General features: G+C 40.4%; 1 protein-coding gene across 2 annotated transcripts in view; it reads left to right on the top strand.

Moving 5' to 3' along the window:
• LOC106553055 (integrin beta-2) overlaps nucleotides 1–5,167 on the top strand; it is a 44,714-nt gene extending 39,547 nt beyond the window's left edge. For both annotated transcript variants that reach the window (XM_087716655.1, XM_087716656.1), the window contains exons 14-16: nucleotides 3,074–3,279; nucleotides 3,753–3,919; nucleotides 4,337–5,167. In XM_087716655.1, the coding sequence (XP_087572781.1) occupies nucleotides 3,074–3,279; nucleotides 3,753–3,919; nucleotides 4,337–4,402 (439 nt within the window). In that variant the 3' untranslated portion in view covers nucleotides 4,403–5,167. The remainder of the gene's footprint in view (nucleotides 1–3,073; nucleotides 3,280–3,752; nucleotides 3,920–4,336) is intronic.
• The last annotated feature ends 7,241 nt before the right edge of the window (nucleotides 5,168–12,408 follow it).

The raw sequence follows: 12,408 nt of genomic DNA, 5'->3' as shown, positions 1-12,408 counted from the left end.
AATGCAGCAAAATTATTTTTCTATAGTTACATCTTTTTATGATTTTTAAAAAACTGTGTTGCTAATAGTGCATTGGTCTTTGGATATATAAGTATCTTGATCTATAAATGCAAATGAATTGATGGATCAGATGCTTACTAATAACTAATAACATTTATTAAAACTATAGGAATGTTGACACCACCAGAACCTTTCCTACCTTAATCTGGCTAATTAAACTTTTAACCTTTGAATTTGTGACTGGGGTAGTGATTGTAAGCTATCAAACATATTATAAATGGAAGTAAATTTCCCTTGTTTTGGGGGGGGGGCGGGGAATAGGATAAACAGTTCTAGGTTCATTCTGTCAAAGAGCTCCAACTATAATACTTTAAAATTTAATTGTAACTCTCTTCTTGGTAGATTGAGCAAGTTATTGCCAAGCTTTGTGCATCATTATACTTTTTATGTTTAAGTGATACCTTGTGCAAATATTCCTCCATTTACAACCATTTGTTTTGTGATCATTTGAAGTTACAATGCACTAAAAAGTAACTTTAGGTAGTTTTTCACAGTTATAACCATTGCAGTATCCCCATGTCATGTAATCAAAATTCAGATGCTTGGCAACTGGCATGTATTTGTGACAGTTGCAGTGTCCTATGGTCATGTGATCACTTTTTGCGACCTTCTGATAATCAAAGTCAATGAGGAAGTCAGATTCACTTAACTTTGTTACTAACTTAACAAACACAGTGATTCACTGAACAACTTTGGTAAGAAAGATTGCAAATGAGGCAAAGCTTGCCTTGCTTAACAATAGAAATCTTGGGCTCAATTGTGGCCATAAATTGAGGATTACCTGTACTGTCTTTTTCCACAGTAACAGGTTGCTGCTACTTCTTCAAACTTACTCTTAATATATACTAATTCATATTTTCTTAGCAACTATACATTCATGTTTAAAGCAAGGCTTTGATTTAGAACAACAAATTCAAGTTCACGTTGTTCTCTTAAAAATCAAAAAGCTTTGAAGGCATGATAAGATCTGAAGCAATTCTAAAAACATATTTGATCATTCAATGTGGTATACTGGTTTATGATTTAAGATACAGAACTGAAGAAGTTCATCAATACTTAGACAAATCACAAGTCCAGCATGTTGTATATGCATGTGGTACTCCCTTTCAACTGATCAGAATGAGATATAGATAGATAGATTAGATAGTAGATAGATAGATAGATAGATAGATAGATAGATAGATGGATGGATGGATGGATGGATGGATGGATGGATGGATGGATGGATGGATGGATGGATGGATGGATAGATAGATAGATAGATAGATAGATAGATAGATAGATAGATAGATAGATAGATAGATAGATAGATAGATAGATACTGTTTTGTAGATACTGTTATGGGTTTATGTTATGTTTTATGTTATGTTATGTTATTATGTAATACATTCCCAAGCTATCATGTTGAGAATCAATATGATCAATAGCTTATCATTTCTGATTTATATCCTGTTTCCCCAAAAATAAAACCTCCCTGGATAATTAGGACAATCGAGCTTTTGAGTGCATGCCCTAAAATAAGCCCTCCCCAAAAATAAGCCCTTTGTGAAAATATTGCAACACAGCAGCAGCCATGAGGTGACCCCACTCGCTGTTTCCTGCACCTCAAAAACAATAAGACCTCCTGGAAATAAGGCCAAGTGCTTATTTCAGGGGTCAAAAGAAGATAAGACCCTGTCTTATTTTCGGGGAAACATGGTATTCTACTTCCATTCAGATTACAAAACATAGGAAACTCTATGAGACAACTATATAAGTGCCTAATTTTTAGAGCTTCCCTAGCTGCTCCATTCAGTACAAAAAGATGTAAACTATTTAATAAACATGCAAGGCATAGTTAGTTATGTGTAATTATAGCTTTTCCCTTTTGATGTTGTTGTTGATTAGCCTTTATTTCCTTCTGAAATATCTAGGTATGCACAACCTTAGCAAATAGAAATTTATTAGTAGAGCTCATGCACACATTACAGTCTCTTCCCATCATTATTCAACACCCAGGGAAATGTTCAATCATCCTAATTTTCTCAAAAGAAAAATTCTTGATCTTATTTTTTTAAATATGGTAACAATACATATTCTAATGAATAAAAAGTAGAGTTCATTGTAATAACACATACAAATGCACAATAACAAATTTAATTTAAAAATCCCAAAGTGCATCATTTTTACTATTCATGTTTTGGTCTTCTTATTAACAGAGGGACAGCGAGCCAGCTGTTATATTGTCAATCAGTCCTCAGTATAAAGGGTTAAGCAGAACTGATCTTAACTGAAACCATTTCCATTGGTTTCCCAACTTACAGAGCCGAGGTGGCGCAGTGGTTAGGGTGCAGTACTGCAGGCCACTTCAGCTGACTGTTATCTGCAGTTCAGCGGTTCTAATCTCATCGGCTCAAGGTTGACTCAGCCTTCCATCCTTCTGAGGTGGGTAAAATGAGGACCCAGACTGTGGGGGCGATATGCTGACTCTGTAAACCACTTAGAGAGGGCTGAAAGCCCTATGAAGCGGTATATAAGTCTAACTGCTATTGCTATTGCTATTATTCAGGAATTGGCATAAAAAAAATTCATTCCTGTCTATAGATTTTGGTATTAAAAATATAAAGATGGAGTCTCCAAAAAATCCTAGGCTCCTGGAGAGATGTCTGTTGTACAACTAGATTGTATTGCTCCACTTCAGGTTCAGCTTATTTATATCATAAAATGGTTTGGAAGGAGTCTCATTAGTATATTACCTCAGTGTCTATTCTCCTCAGTAAACAATACCAGTTGACCAGGGACAGTTAATGTAAACCCCAGAGAGATCTCATCTATTTGAGGTTAGCTCAAATTTGTCATCCTCCTTATGCAGAATGTACATAGTATGTATTTTAATAAGTTTGGATTCTCTCAGCTTTACATCCTCCTCACTTACAATATGCTATAATATGCTATATAAAATATAGATGTGTTTTAATGATACTGTTATGAAACTTTTTAAAGAAGCTTTGCTTCTTATTTGTTTGTTTTTTAGTTCTTGTGTTGAATGTCTTGCTTTTGGGAGTGGTCCATTTCAGAAGAATTGCTCTGATAGTTGTTCAAATATTACTCTTGAAAGTGAAGTGCAACCAAAAAGTATACACTGCAGGGATAAGGATTCAGAGAATTGTTGGATCTCTTACACAATGCTTCCTACTGACGGAGAAGAGCACTATTCTATTACAGTCAATCGTGAGAAAGGTATGCTTAGTGCCACGTCACCAAAAACTAACATCTGTTCTCCATTGTAATATCTCTTGACTAGAAATGACATTAGTGCTGTGTAATTGTTAGTCACAGCCAGTAACAGAAACAGATCTTGGCCTTCATTGTGTAAGTAATGGGAAAAGAGGTAACTTGTATTATTCAGCATTTTGAGAGGGCCTCATGAGGATTTTTCTTCCTTGTGATAGAAGACCCTATAGTGAGTCAGAATTAGTTAAGAGGTGTCCCTGCCACTGACAGAATATGTGGCCTTTAAAGAATTTCTGGCAATCTCATATGGAGATTCAGGATCTGTTATTTATGTGGGGATTTTTTTTTAATTCTGTCTCATCTTTATCCATTAAAAATGTTTACCACTAGCATGTAATATATGCAAATAGATATAATAAAAACATTCATAGCACTCAATCAAGCACACATAATTTAATCATGTTTCTTTCTTCTCTTAGAATGTCCCCAACCGCCAAACATTGCAGCCATAGTGGGGGGCACTATAGCTGGAGTGGCTCTTATTGGGCTCCTCATTCTCCTGGCTTGGCGGCTAGTGGCAGAGTTGTTTGATCGCAGAGAATATCACAGATTTGAGAAGGAAAAATCCAAGGCCAAATGGAATGAGGTAAAGTGTTTAACTCTTGTGGAGAGATATAAAGGAAGGAGAAGACCTACTTATGTCTTTTTCTTCCTGTATTTGAGTTATTAATCAAAATAATTGATTCAGCTTGCGGTACATGGGCAGGCCTTTGGTGTAGATTCTACCATAGTGTTTCTCAACCTTGGCAACTTGAAGATGACTGGACTTCAATTCCCAGAATTCCCCAGCCAGCGAATGCTGGCTGGGGAATTCTGGGAGTTGAAGTCCAGACATCTTCAAGTTGCCAAGGTTGAGAAACACTATTCTATCATCTTCCTGCTGTTTAGTTTGGATTTTATCAAGCTGTTAAGTGAGTGTATGATTGCCCATCTGAATCCTGATCTGCTCTTGAAATATTAGGTTTTATTAGCAGCTAAAGGTTTCTGATTTTTTTATTGACAGGCTGACAATCCTCTTTTCAAGAGTGCCACTACCACTGTCGTGAACCCCAGATTTAATGGCCAATGAAATGAAACTTCAGCAACAATGCAAAGCACAAAGAAACTCTTCAGCAGAAAAACAGAAGATGAATCCATTTGCTTTTCTTAAACCAATCATTATTGCCGTATAATATTAGTTACTTTTGAGAAAACCATTCTGTGGGCTTTGCAACATGATTCTATTCCATTTTTTAAAAAACCGTAATCATCAGAGAACTTTACTACATATCTCAGATGAAGCACTCAGAACAACTAGGCGTCTTGCATTCATCATCCACACAAACTGTAGAAATTTGAATTTTCATATCTGAAATTACCTAAAACTACTATATTACTATATAGTATGTAAATAAAATTTCCAACTGCCACTCAGGGAGTTCTTTTAATTAACAATTTTGCTGTTTATGAGGCCTATTGTAAGGTGAGGTACATAGTGAGAAGGTAATGAACTTTTACCACAAACTGGCAATTTTTCCAAGTAAGCACTATGTTGAATTCAAAACATCAGTGCAGAGCAGCCAATCAGCATTCAGTTCCTTTGCTTTAAATTGCTGAGTTTACTACCTCAGAGGGCTTTCAGCACTTAACACATTTCTAGTATTTCTCTTTCTATACATATCACCTATATGTACCTATGTGTATGCTTGTCTTTTGGTTTACAAAACCAGATGAGTAGTCAGAAAATATTGGGGGTTTTTTTGGAGGGGGATATTTGACCATTGTGGAAGAGCCTCAAATGGGTTTGGCTCATCCATGATTGTAGGTCAACAAGCTTTGTGAGGTCTTGTCCAGCAAACCCAAAGTTTTGTTTCTAGTTGTAAGGGATAAGTCTGAAGCTATTATCAAATGAATTGGAAAATCTATAAAGACTTTTATTCACTTGATGCTATATCAGGGATCTGCTGATCTGGCAACTTTGAGGAGCAGATTATGAACTGAGGATGAGATTCCTTGTGCCAGATGTCCTGTCTGGATATCAATCAGCCATCAAACCCCAATAGTAGGATTATTTTAAATAATAACATATTGGTAAAAATGTACTTGCATTTCTCTTCCACTGTTCAGAATGTCTTGTCAGTCCAGAAAAATGAATTTTTCCAAAAGTATTATCCAGTGAGTGATAAGACTGAGTGGTAACTTCCACTTTCCAGTTTAAACTTAATAACTATATCAACTGATGAATCCTTCTACTAAAAAAATACTGACAAGTCCACAAATTATAATCAGATAGCTTTCTTTGGGCTGTTGATTAGCTCTATATTCAAAGAACACGCTAAGTCATAAATCAGGCAAACCATTGGCAGGCGTGCGATCCACAAGAAAATATGATTTATCATGGATGGTGGCTGGCTAGGGTTTGAAACTCCCCCAAACTTTTGCTGCGGGCTGGTCACCGGCTGGCTAGATATTATGATTTATGAGAAGCATGAACAGAGTTTTATCCTGGTTTACCAATTGCATTAAACCATTTTTACTAGTTTGGTTACATTGGTTAAGTCCATAGGATATAAGCAAGTGCGAAGCCAAGCTGTCAGCCTTGGCTTCGCTTGCTTGCTTTTGGCTGCCATGGAAACGGGGAGGGGGCATGGTATTTGGGTGGGGAATAATTGGGACAGGAGTGATAGTACAAAAAGGAAGTTTAGTTCTCACCATCTTCTGCACATGCTGATGGCCATTGTTTGGATCTGGTCAAGGCCAACCATCCTGCATATCAACCTGATGATGCTTATTGATACCTAAGGGATTTGCAGATTGGGCAATGTGATGGGGGTTGTTGGGGGGGAGGGGTTGGGCAAATGTTTGATATGTATGATTTCATGTGTTTCTGCCTTAGACCTTGCTTTACTTCGTTGCTATCTTTTCATAACCAGTAAAAGTACTTTTAATTCCACAAACAAAGGAGTTGAGAGGTTTCTTTCTTGGTTGCTGAAGGAGGCGTGCTTGACATTAAGCAAGGTTTCACTTTCACACTCATCCCAGAGCTAACACCTTCTGAGGGGAGTGCAATAAAACAACAAAACCTTCAAAGTAATTTCCAACCCTGGCAGCAACCAGGACGACATGGGGACTGCCAGATCCTCGTGCCCCTTAGAAGCGGAGCGGATGGCAGAACTAAATTTGGAGGAAAGATCCATCTGCCCCAGGTGGTCGTTGGGAGTGGGACAGAGATATGACCCTGAGGAAATTCCGGCTGGAGTTACTACCAGCCAACATCAGAGACCGGCAGCTGCCTGGCAAGAAGCCAAAGAAGAGGCTCTAATGATGTCCCATGCGATAAAACTCTTCTAAGAGGCCTGGGAGAAACATCATTTTTGTGAGCAGGGCTGAAAGAGAGGCTGATTTCCCTGATCAAGAAGAGAGATGCTCAGAGGACCTGTCTCACCCAGAGGGGGCTGGGGGCACACAGACTGATCAGGATGGGGGAGCCCCAGCAGCAGCAGCTGCACAAGCCCATCCGGGGGGGAGGGGGGCGCAGATGCCGAATGGCAAAAGTTCCTCCTCTTGGCGTGAAATTTGGAGGTGACACCAAGGAGCTAGGATTTTTCTTGGTCCAGGTCTGGAATTCCATGCAACAGTTTGGAGAGGATCTCCCCAATGAGGAAGCCAAGGTGAGTTGTTACCATGGCGTTGGAGAATAAGGAGGCAGCCTGGATGGTCGCTCTGCATAATCATATGAGCCAAGGTGGCGCAGTGGTTAAATGCAGCACTGCAGGCTACTGCTAGATCAGCAGGTCAGCGGTTCAAATCTCACCGGCTCAGGGTTGACTCAGCCTTCCATCCTTCCGAGGTGGGTAAAATGAGGACCCAGATTGTTGGGGGCAATATGCTGACTCTCTGTAAACCGCTTAGAGAGGCCTGAAAGGCCTATGAAGCGGTATATAAGTCTACTGCTATTGCTATTGCTATTGCTATAATGATGACTCCCCCCTGCTGAGGAATTATAATGGGTTTATGGCCATTCTGAGAAAATGCTTTGATGACCCGCTGACTGAGTAAGGCGAGAATCAAGATGAAAACTCTTACTCAGGGCAAAAGCCCAGTAGCTGAATACATCCAAGAGTTTCATGAACTGTCGGTGTATATGCGCGGATGGTCTGAAGAGGCTTTGATTGACAGTTTTATGGATGGCCTAAACCAAGATATTTACCAGAACTGTGTTAATGAGGGGGGGGGGGGCGCAACCTGCAACGCTAGTATGAATTGGCAGTAGATGTGGAGATCGACCTAGCCAGAGATAAATACCGGAAAGACTGTGATAAAGGTAAAAATCCCCCTCTCCCCCTCCCCCCAGAGGAGCCCCAAAGTGAGGAAAAAGTTGGTCTTCAAGCAAGCCCCGGTCTACTGCTTGTTTCCAATATGGGAAGGAGGGGCATCGTGCAGCAAATTGCTGCTCAAAAATTGGCTTTAAACCCCCTGCTGCTGGGGAGAGGAAGCCAGACAAACAAGCGAGGAAACGAAAGGACACCACCATGAAAGACCTGTTGAAGAATTCCCTCCCAACCAGGGGGAGGAAGAACCCTCCTTTCTCTCGGGGGAAAGTGAAACTGACTCCGATGATCATTTGGTAAGTCCCTGATCGGGCCCCATGACCATTCCAGTAGAACTTAAAGTGCCCTCTACTGGAGCCCAAGCAAAGATGCTGGCCCTTTTAGACTCTGGATGCACGGGTTGCATAATTAGCCCAGAAGTGGTGGAGAAGATGGGCTTAAGACTAAGGACTTTAAAAGTGCCCATTGCCTTTTGCCAGTTGGATGGGTCAGTAGCTCGGGGGGCTCCTGCCCATTTTGTAACTGAACCAGTAGAAATGTGGATGGGGGATCACCAAGAAACCTTAAGTTTCATCGTTGCACTTGGGATGGATCGGCCCCTCATACTAGGTTTATCCTGGCTATGGAAATGGAACACTTACATGAATTGGAGGAAAGGGTGGTTGCTCATCCATTCCGCAAAACCCCTGAGGGCAAGGAGAGGTTCTCCCACATAGCCAATGCTGAACCAAATCTAGCAGCTGCAGCACAGGAAAAAATTGAAGGGGAAAGAGAAAATCCCTAAAGAATATTGGAACCTAAAGGATGTTTTCAGTGAAAAGGCTTCTGATATATTGCCCACCCCCTCACCACGACCACACTACTGATTGTAGTATTGAGATCCTGCCAGGAGTGAAATTCCCCAAACCCCAGATTTATTCGATGACCCCAAATGAAATGGAGGAATTACAAAAGTTTATTGATAAAAACTTGAAAAGGGGGTTCATAGAACCAGCTAGACCATGGGTGGCCGCGCCTGTATTGTTTAGAGAAAAGAAAGATGACTCATTTCGTTTATGTGTGAACTATAAAAATCTTAATGAAATTTGCATGAAAAATGTGTACCCCTCCCGCTCATGAAAGACGTGTTGGCCCAGTTGGGAAAAGGAAATTTTTTCACAAGTTGGACCTAAGGGAGGCCTACTACAGAATCAGAATCAAAGATGGAGATGAATGGAAAACTGTTTTCAACTGCCCTTTGGGATGTTTTCAGTACAAAATACTCCTGTTTGGTCTGCAGGGGATACCAGCAGTCTTCATGCAATTAATAAATGAAGTTCTGCATGAACACCTGTACAAGGGTGTGTTATCCTACCTTGATGACATCCTTATCTATATGGAAACACGTGATGAACACATGATTTTAGTGTGATCACTCCTCAAAAAACTCCGGGCTGCTGAACTTTATGCTAAATTGTCTAAATGTGAATTTCATCAAGAGAAGATAGATTACCTAGGGTATCGTATCTTCCACAATGGCATCAAGATGGATCCAGCGAAAGTCCAGGTGGTCACTGAGTGGGCACCTCCTCGCATCCATAAGCAATTGCAAAGTTTTTTGGGATTTGCGAATTTTTGTCGTCAATTTATTCCCTCGTTCGCTAGCATTGCACTGCCCATTACAAATCTCCTAAAATCAAAAGGAGACACCAAGTCTAAACCAGGTAAGCCTTTGAACTGGACTAACTGGAATGTCAAGCCGCTTTCGAAAAATTGAAGGAACTTTTTGCAGCAGAACCTGTTTTGAAACACCTGGATATGGATGCACCATTTGTCATTCAAGCTGATGCCAGTGACATGGTGCTGGGGGCAGTATTACCTCAAATAAACGCTGATGGAAAATTGCAGCTGTGTGCTTACACCTCGCATAAGCTTACTGAGACAGAGAGGAGATGGGCTATATGGGAAAAGGAAGCTTTTGCTCTCAGATGGGCTCTGATAACCTGGTGACACTTCCTGGAGGGGACAAAACACCCTTTTGAGGTATGGAATGATCATAAGAATTTGGAAGCGTTGAAGACCTTGCGTAAGCTATCACCTAAACAAGTACATTTGGCACAGCACTTCAACCATTTCAACTTTACCCTCAAGTACATCCCGGGGGGGGGGGGGGAAGAGAACTTTATGGCTGATGCCTTGTCTAGGCTTCCCCAGTACAACAGCTCTAGGCTGAGTGTGGTTCATTCAGTCATCCCAGCAAAAATCTCGCTGCCCCCATGGTTACCAGGAGCCAAGGCCCGATGGACTTAGATGTCATGACGGACTTAATGAACAAACTCAAGGAGGGCCTTGAGTCCGATGACTGGTTCAAGAAAAATTCAAATGAATGCACCATGGAAGGTAGACTGGCTTGGGTAGGAGCTAAATTGTATGTTCCTGATAACCTGAAACTGGTTGTTCTTCAACGGCCCCAAGAATGGCGGGCCACTTTGGATTTCTAAAGACTTTGTATTTGATTAAGAGGCAATTCTGGTGGCCTTCATTGAAAAAAGTCATTGAGTCCTATATAGCCAGTTGTCCCGTCTATGCGGCCACCAAAAGACCACCGGGGAAGCCCCAGTGTCTTCTCCAGTGTTGCCCACCCTGAAGCACCATGGAAGGAAATATCTATGGATTTCATTGTAGAATTGCCAGAGAGTCTTGGAAATACTGTAATTTGGGTTATCACTGACCTGTTTTCCAAGCAAGTTCATTTTGTGCCTTGTTCCAAGATACCATCAGTGAAGTCGTTAGCTAAATTGTTTATTTCACATGTATATCGGTTACATGGAGTGCCTGAATGCATTATTTCAGATAGGGGGTCCAATTCACCTCCCTCTTTTGGAAGGAGTTCCTAAAGTTGATTGGCTCCATCCAGGGGCTAAGCTCCACCCACCATGCTCAAACTAATGGGGCTTGTGAATGGACTAACTCTGTTCTTGAGCAGTACCTCCAATGTTTCATTAATTGTCAACAGGATAATTGGGCTGAACTGTTACCACATGCTGAGGTGGCGTACAATAACTCTGTGTACAGTAGTATCGGCATGACTCCTTTTAAGGTTGTGTTTGGCCAGGACTTTGTTCCGATTCCTGAATTGCCTTGGGAAAGACTGCAAATTTTGTCCTTATCTGAGTAGAGTGATCAACTTCAACAGTTTTGGCCCATGACCCGCAAAGCTTTGGAGGCAGCCCACCAGGCTCACAAGAAATAGGCAGATAAGAAGAGGGCTAGATCGAAAGAATACAAAGTTGGGGATAGGGTGTTTTTGTCCACCAAGTTTCTGCAAACCACCCAAAAATTGAAGAAACGGTGGCCTAAGTATGTAGGTCCATTCCCCATTGTGAAAATCATAAATCCTGTACCCGTAAAATTGGAGTTGCCTAAGAGCCTTTGTAGGATTTACCCTGTGTTTCAGTGAACCTGTTGAAACCTGAGCACACTTCTTCCTTTCGTCCACCTCAACCTGCACCCCTGGCCTCTCTTCTTATTGAAGGAGAGCACCATTTTGAAGTTAAAGACATTTTAGATTCCAGGAAACATAGAGGTCGCGTTCAGTATTTGGAATCCTGGAAACATTTCCCCCCTTCCCATGCTGAATGGGTCGACAAATCTCATATTAGAGCTCCCAGACTTTTGCAGAAGTTCTATACCAAGTACCCTGATAAGCTTTGATGGGTTGATGGGTCTTTATTGTTGTATTGTATTGTGTTTTTTTTATGAGACATGGTAGCAGATGAGATATTTGAAAGCTGTGTGTTTCATTTTTGATCTGTTGGCATGTAAATCCTAAATTTTTGTCACTGTAGACATCAATTGCTAGCATGATAGCACAAATTCTGGACATTACATGAGGAATAGTATTGTCACCACTCATTTTAACACAATTTAATTAATAGAATGGTATATGAATTAAACTTCTTTGTGAGTAAAAAAAAACCCCAACCCTGTAGTTTTACAGAAAAAGATTGGTTTGATCAGGCAAGCTGTATGCAGTAGACGAAACAAGGCAATTGCAGTCACTTTAGCACTGTATATTAAAGTTTGTCAATTCACAAGATGCTAAGCATGACCATCCACAGGGAGGGAAATGGTAAGACAACGATTGCAGACTAAACTCTCCCATTTTGTATTAGCACTGCACAACGTATCACATGTATAGATATATAGGGAGCAGAATTTGTAATGTTACAATATATATGGCATTGCTTTAATAAAATTTTGGCTTATTGCAAATTCCAGGCACTTAATAAGGTACTTGATAAATGTTGTTAATGCATCATTGATATCAATAAATCTTTTCCTGATTTAAAGCCATTTCAATTTGTAATTATGTAGCCGTGCTTGCAATTCTCAACTATACACTGATACCAATAAAGCTCATGTACATTTCAGTTTGGGCTCTTATATGCCTTATCTATTGAAGTAGTCTGAGATGTGAAAGGGGTTATTTGGTATCAATTTTATTTCCCCCTAAATTATGAACAGATAGAATTTTCAGAGGTTTAAAGGCAAGCAGGAGAAGATTCAGCTGGGATTGTATACAAGATTCAGGTATGTAATCAGAAATAAAACAGATTCATAAGTACTTCCAATTTTCCTAATACATACTCTCTGCTCTCTGCTCCACTATTCATCACAACTTTGGCCCCCACTGCACCTTTCCAGCCTCTTTCTGCTGGCTCTTCCACCTACCAATCATTATAGCATCTTCTCAGCAGCTTAGTTCCCTCCCATTTTTCTAGGA

The sequence above is a fragment of the Thamnophis sirtalis genome, unplaced genomic scaffold (genome assembly GCF_051295495.1).
Source record: "Thamnophis sirtalis isolate CommonGarterSnake01/CBP01778 unplaced genomic scaffold, rThaSir2_p1.2 scaffold_5, whole genome shotgun sequence".
Classification (NCBI taxonomy): Eukaryota; Metazoa; Chordata; class Lepidosauria; order Squamata; family Natricidae; genus Thamnophis; species Thamnophis sirtalis.
Note: the sequence above shows the minus strand (reverse complement) of the source record. Positions and strands in the feature narration are given on the sequence as shown.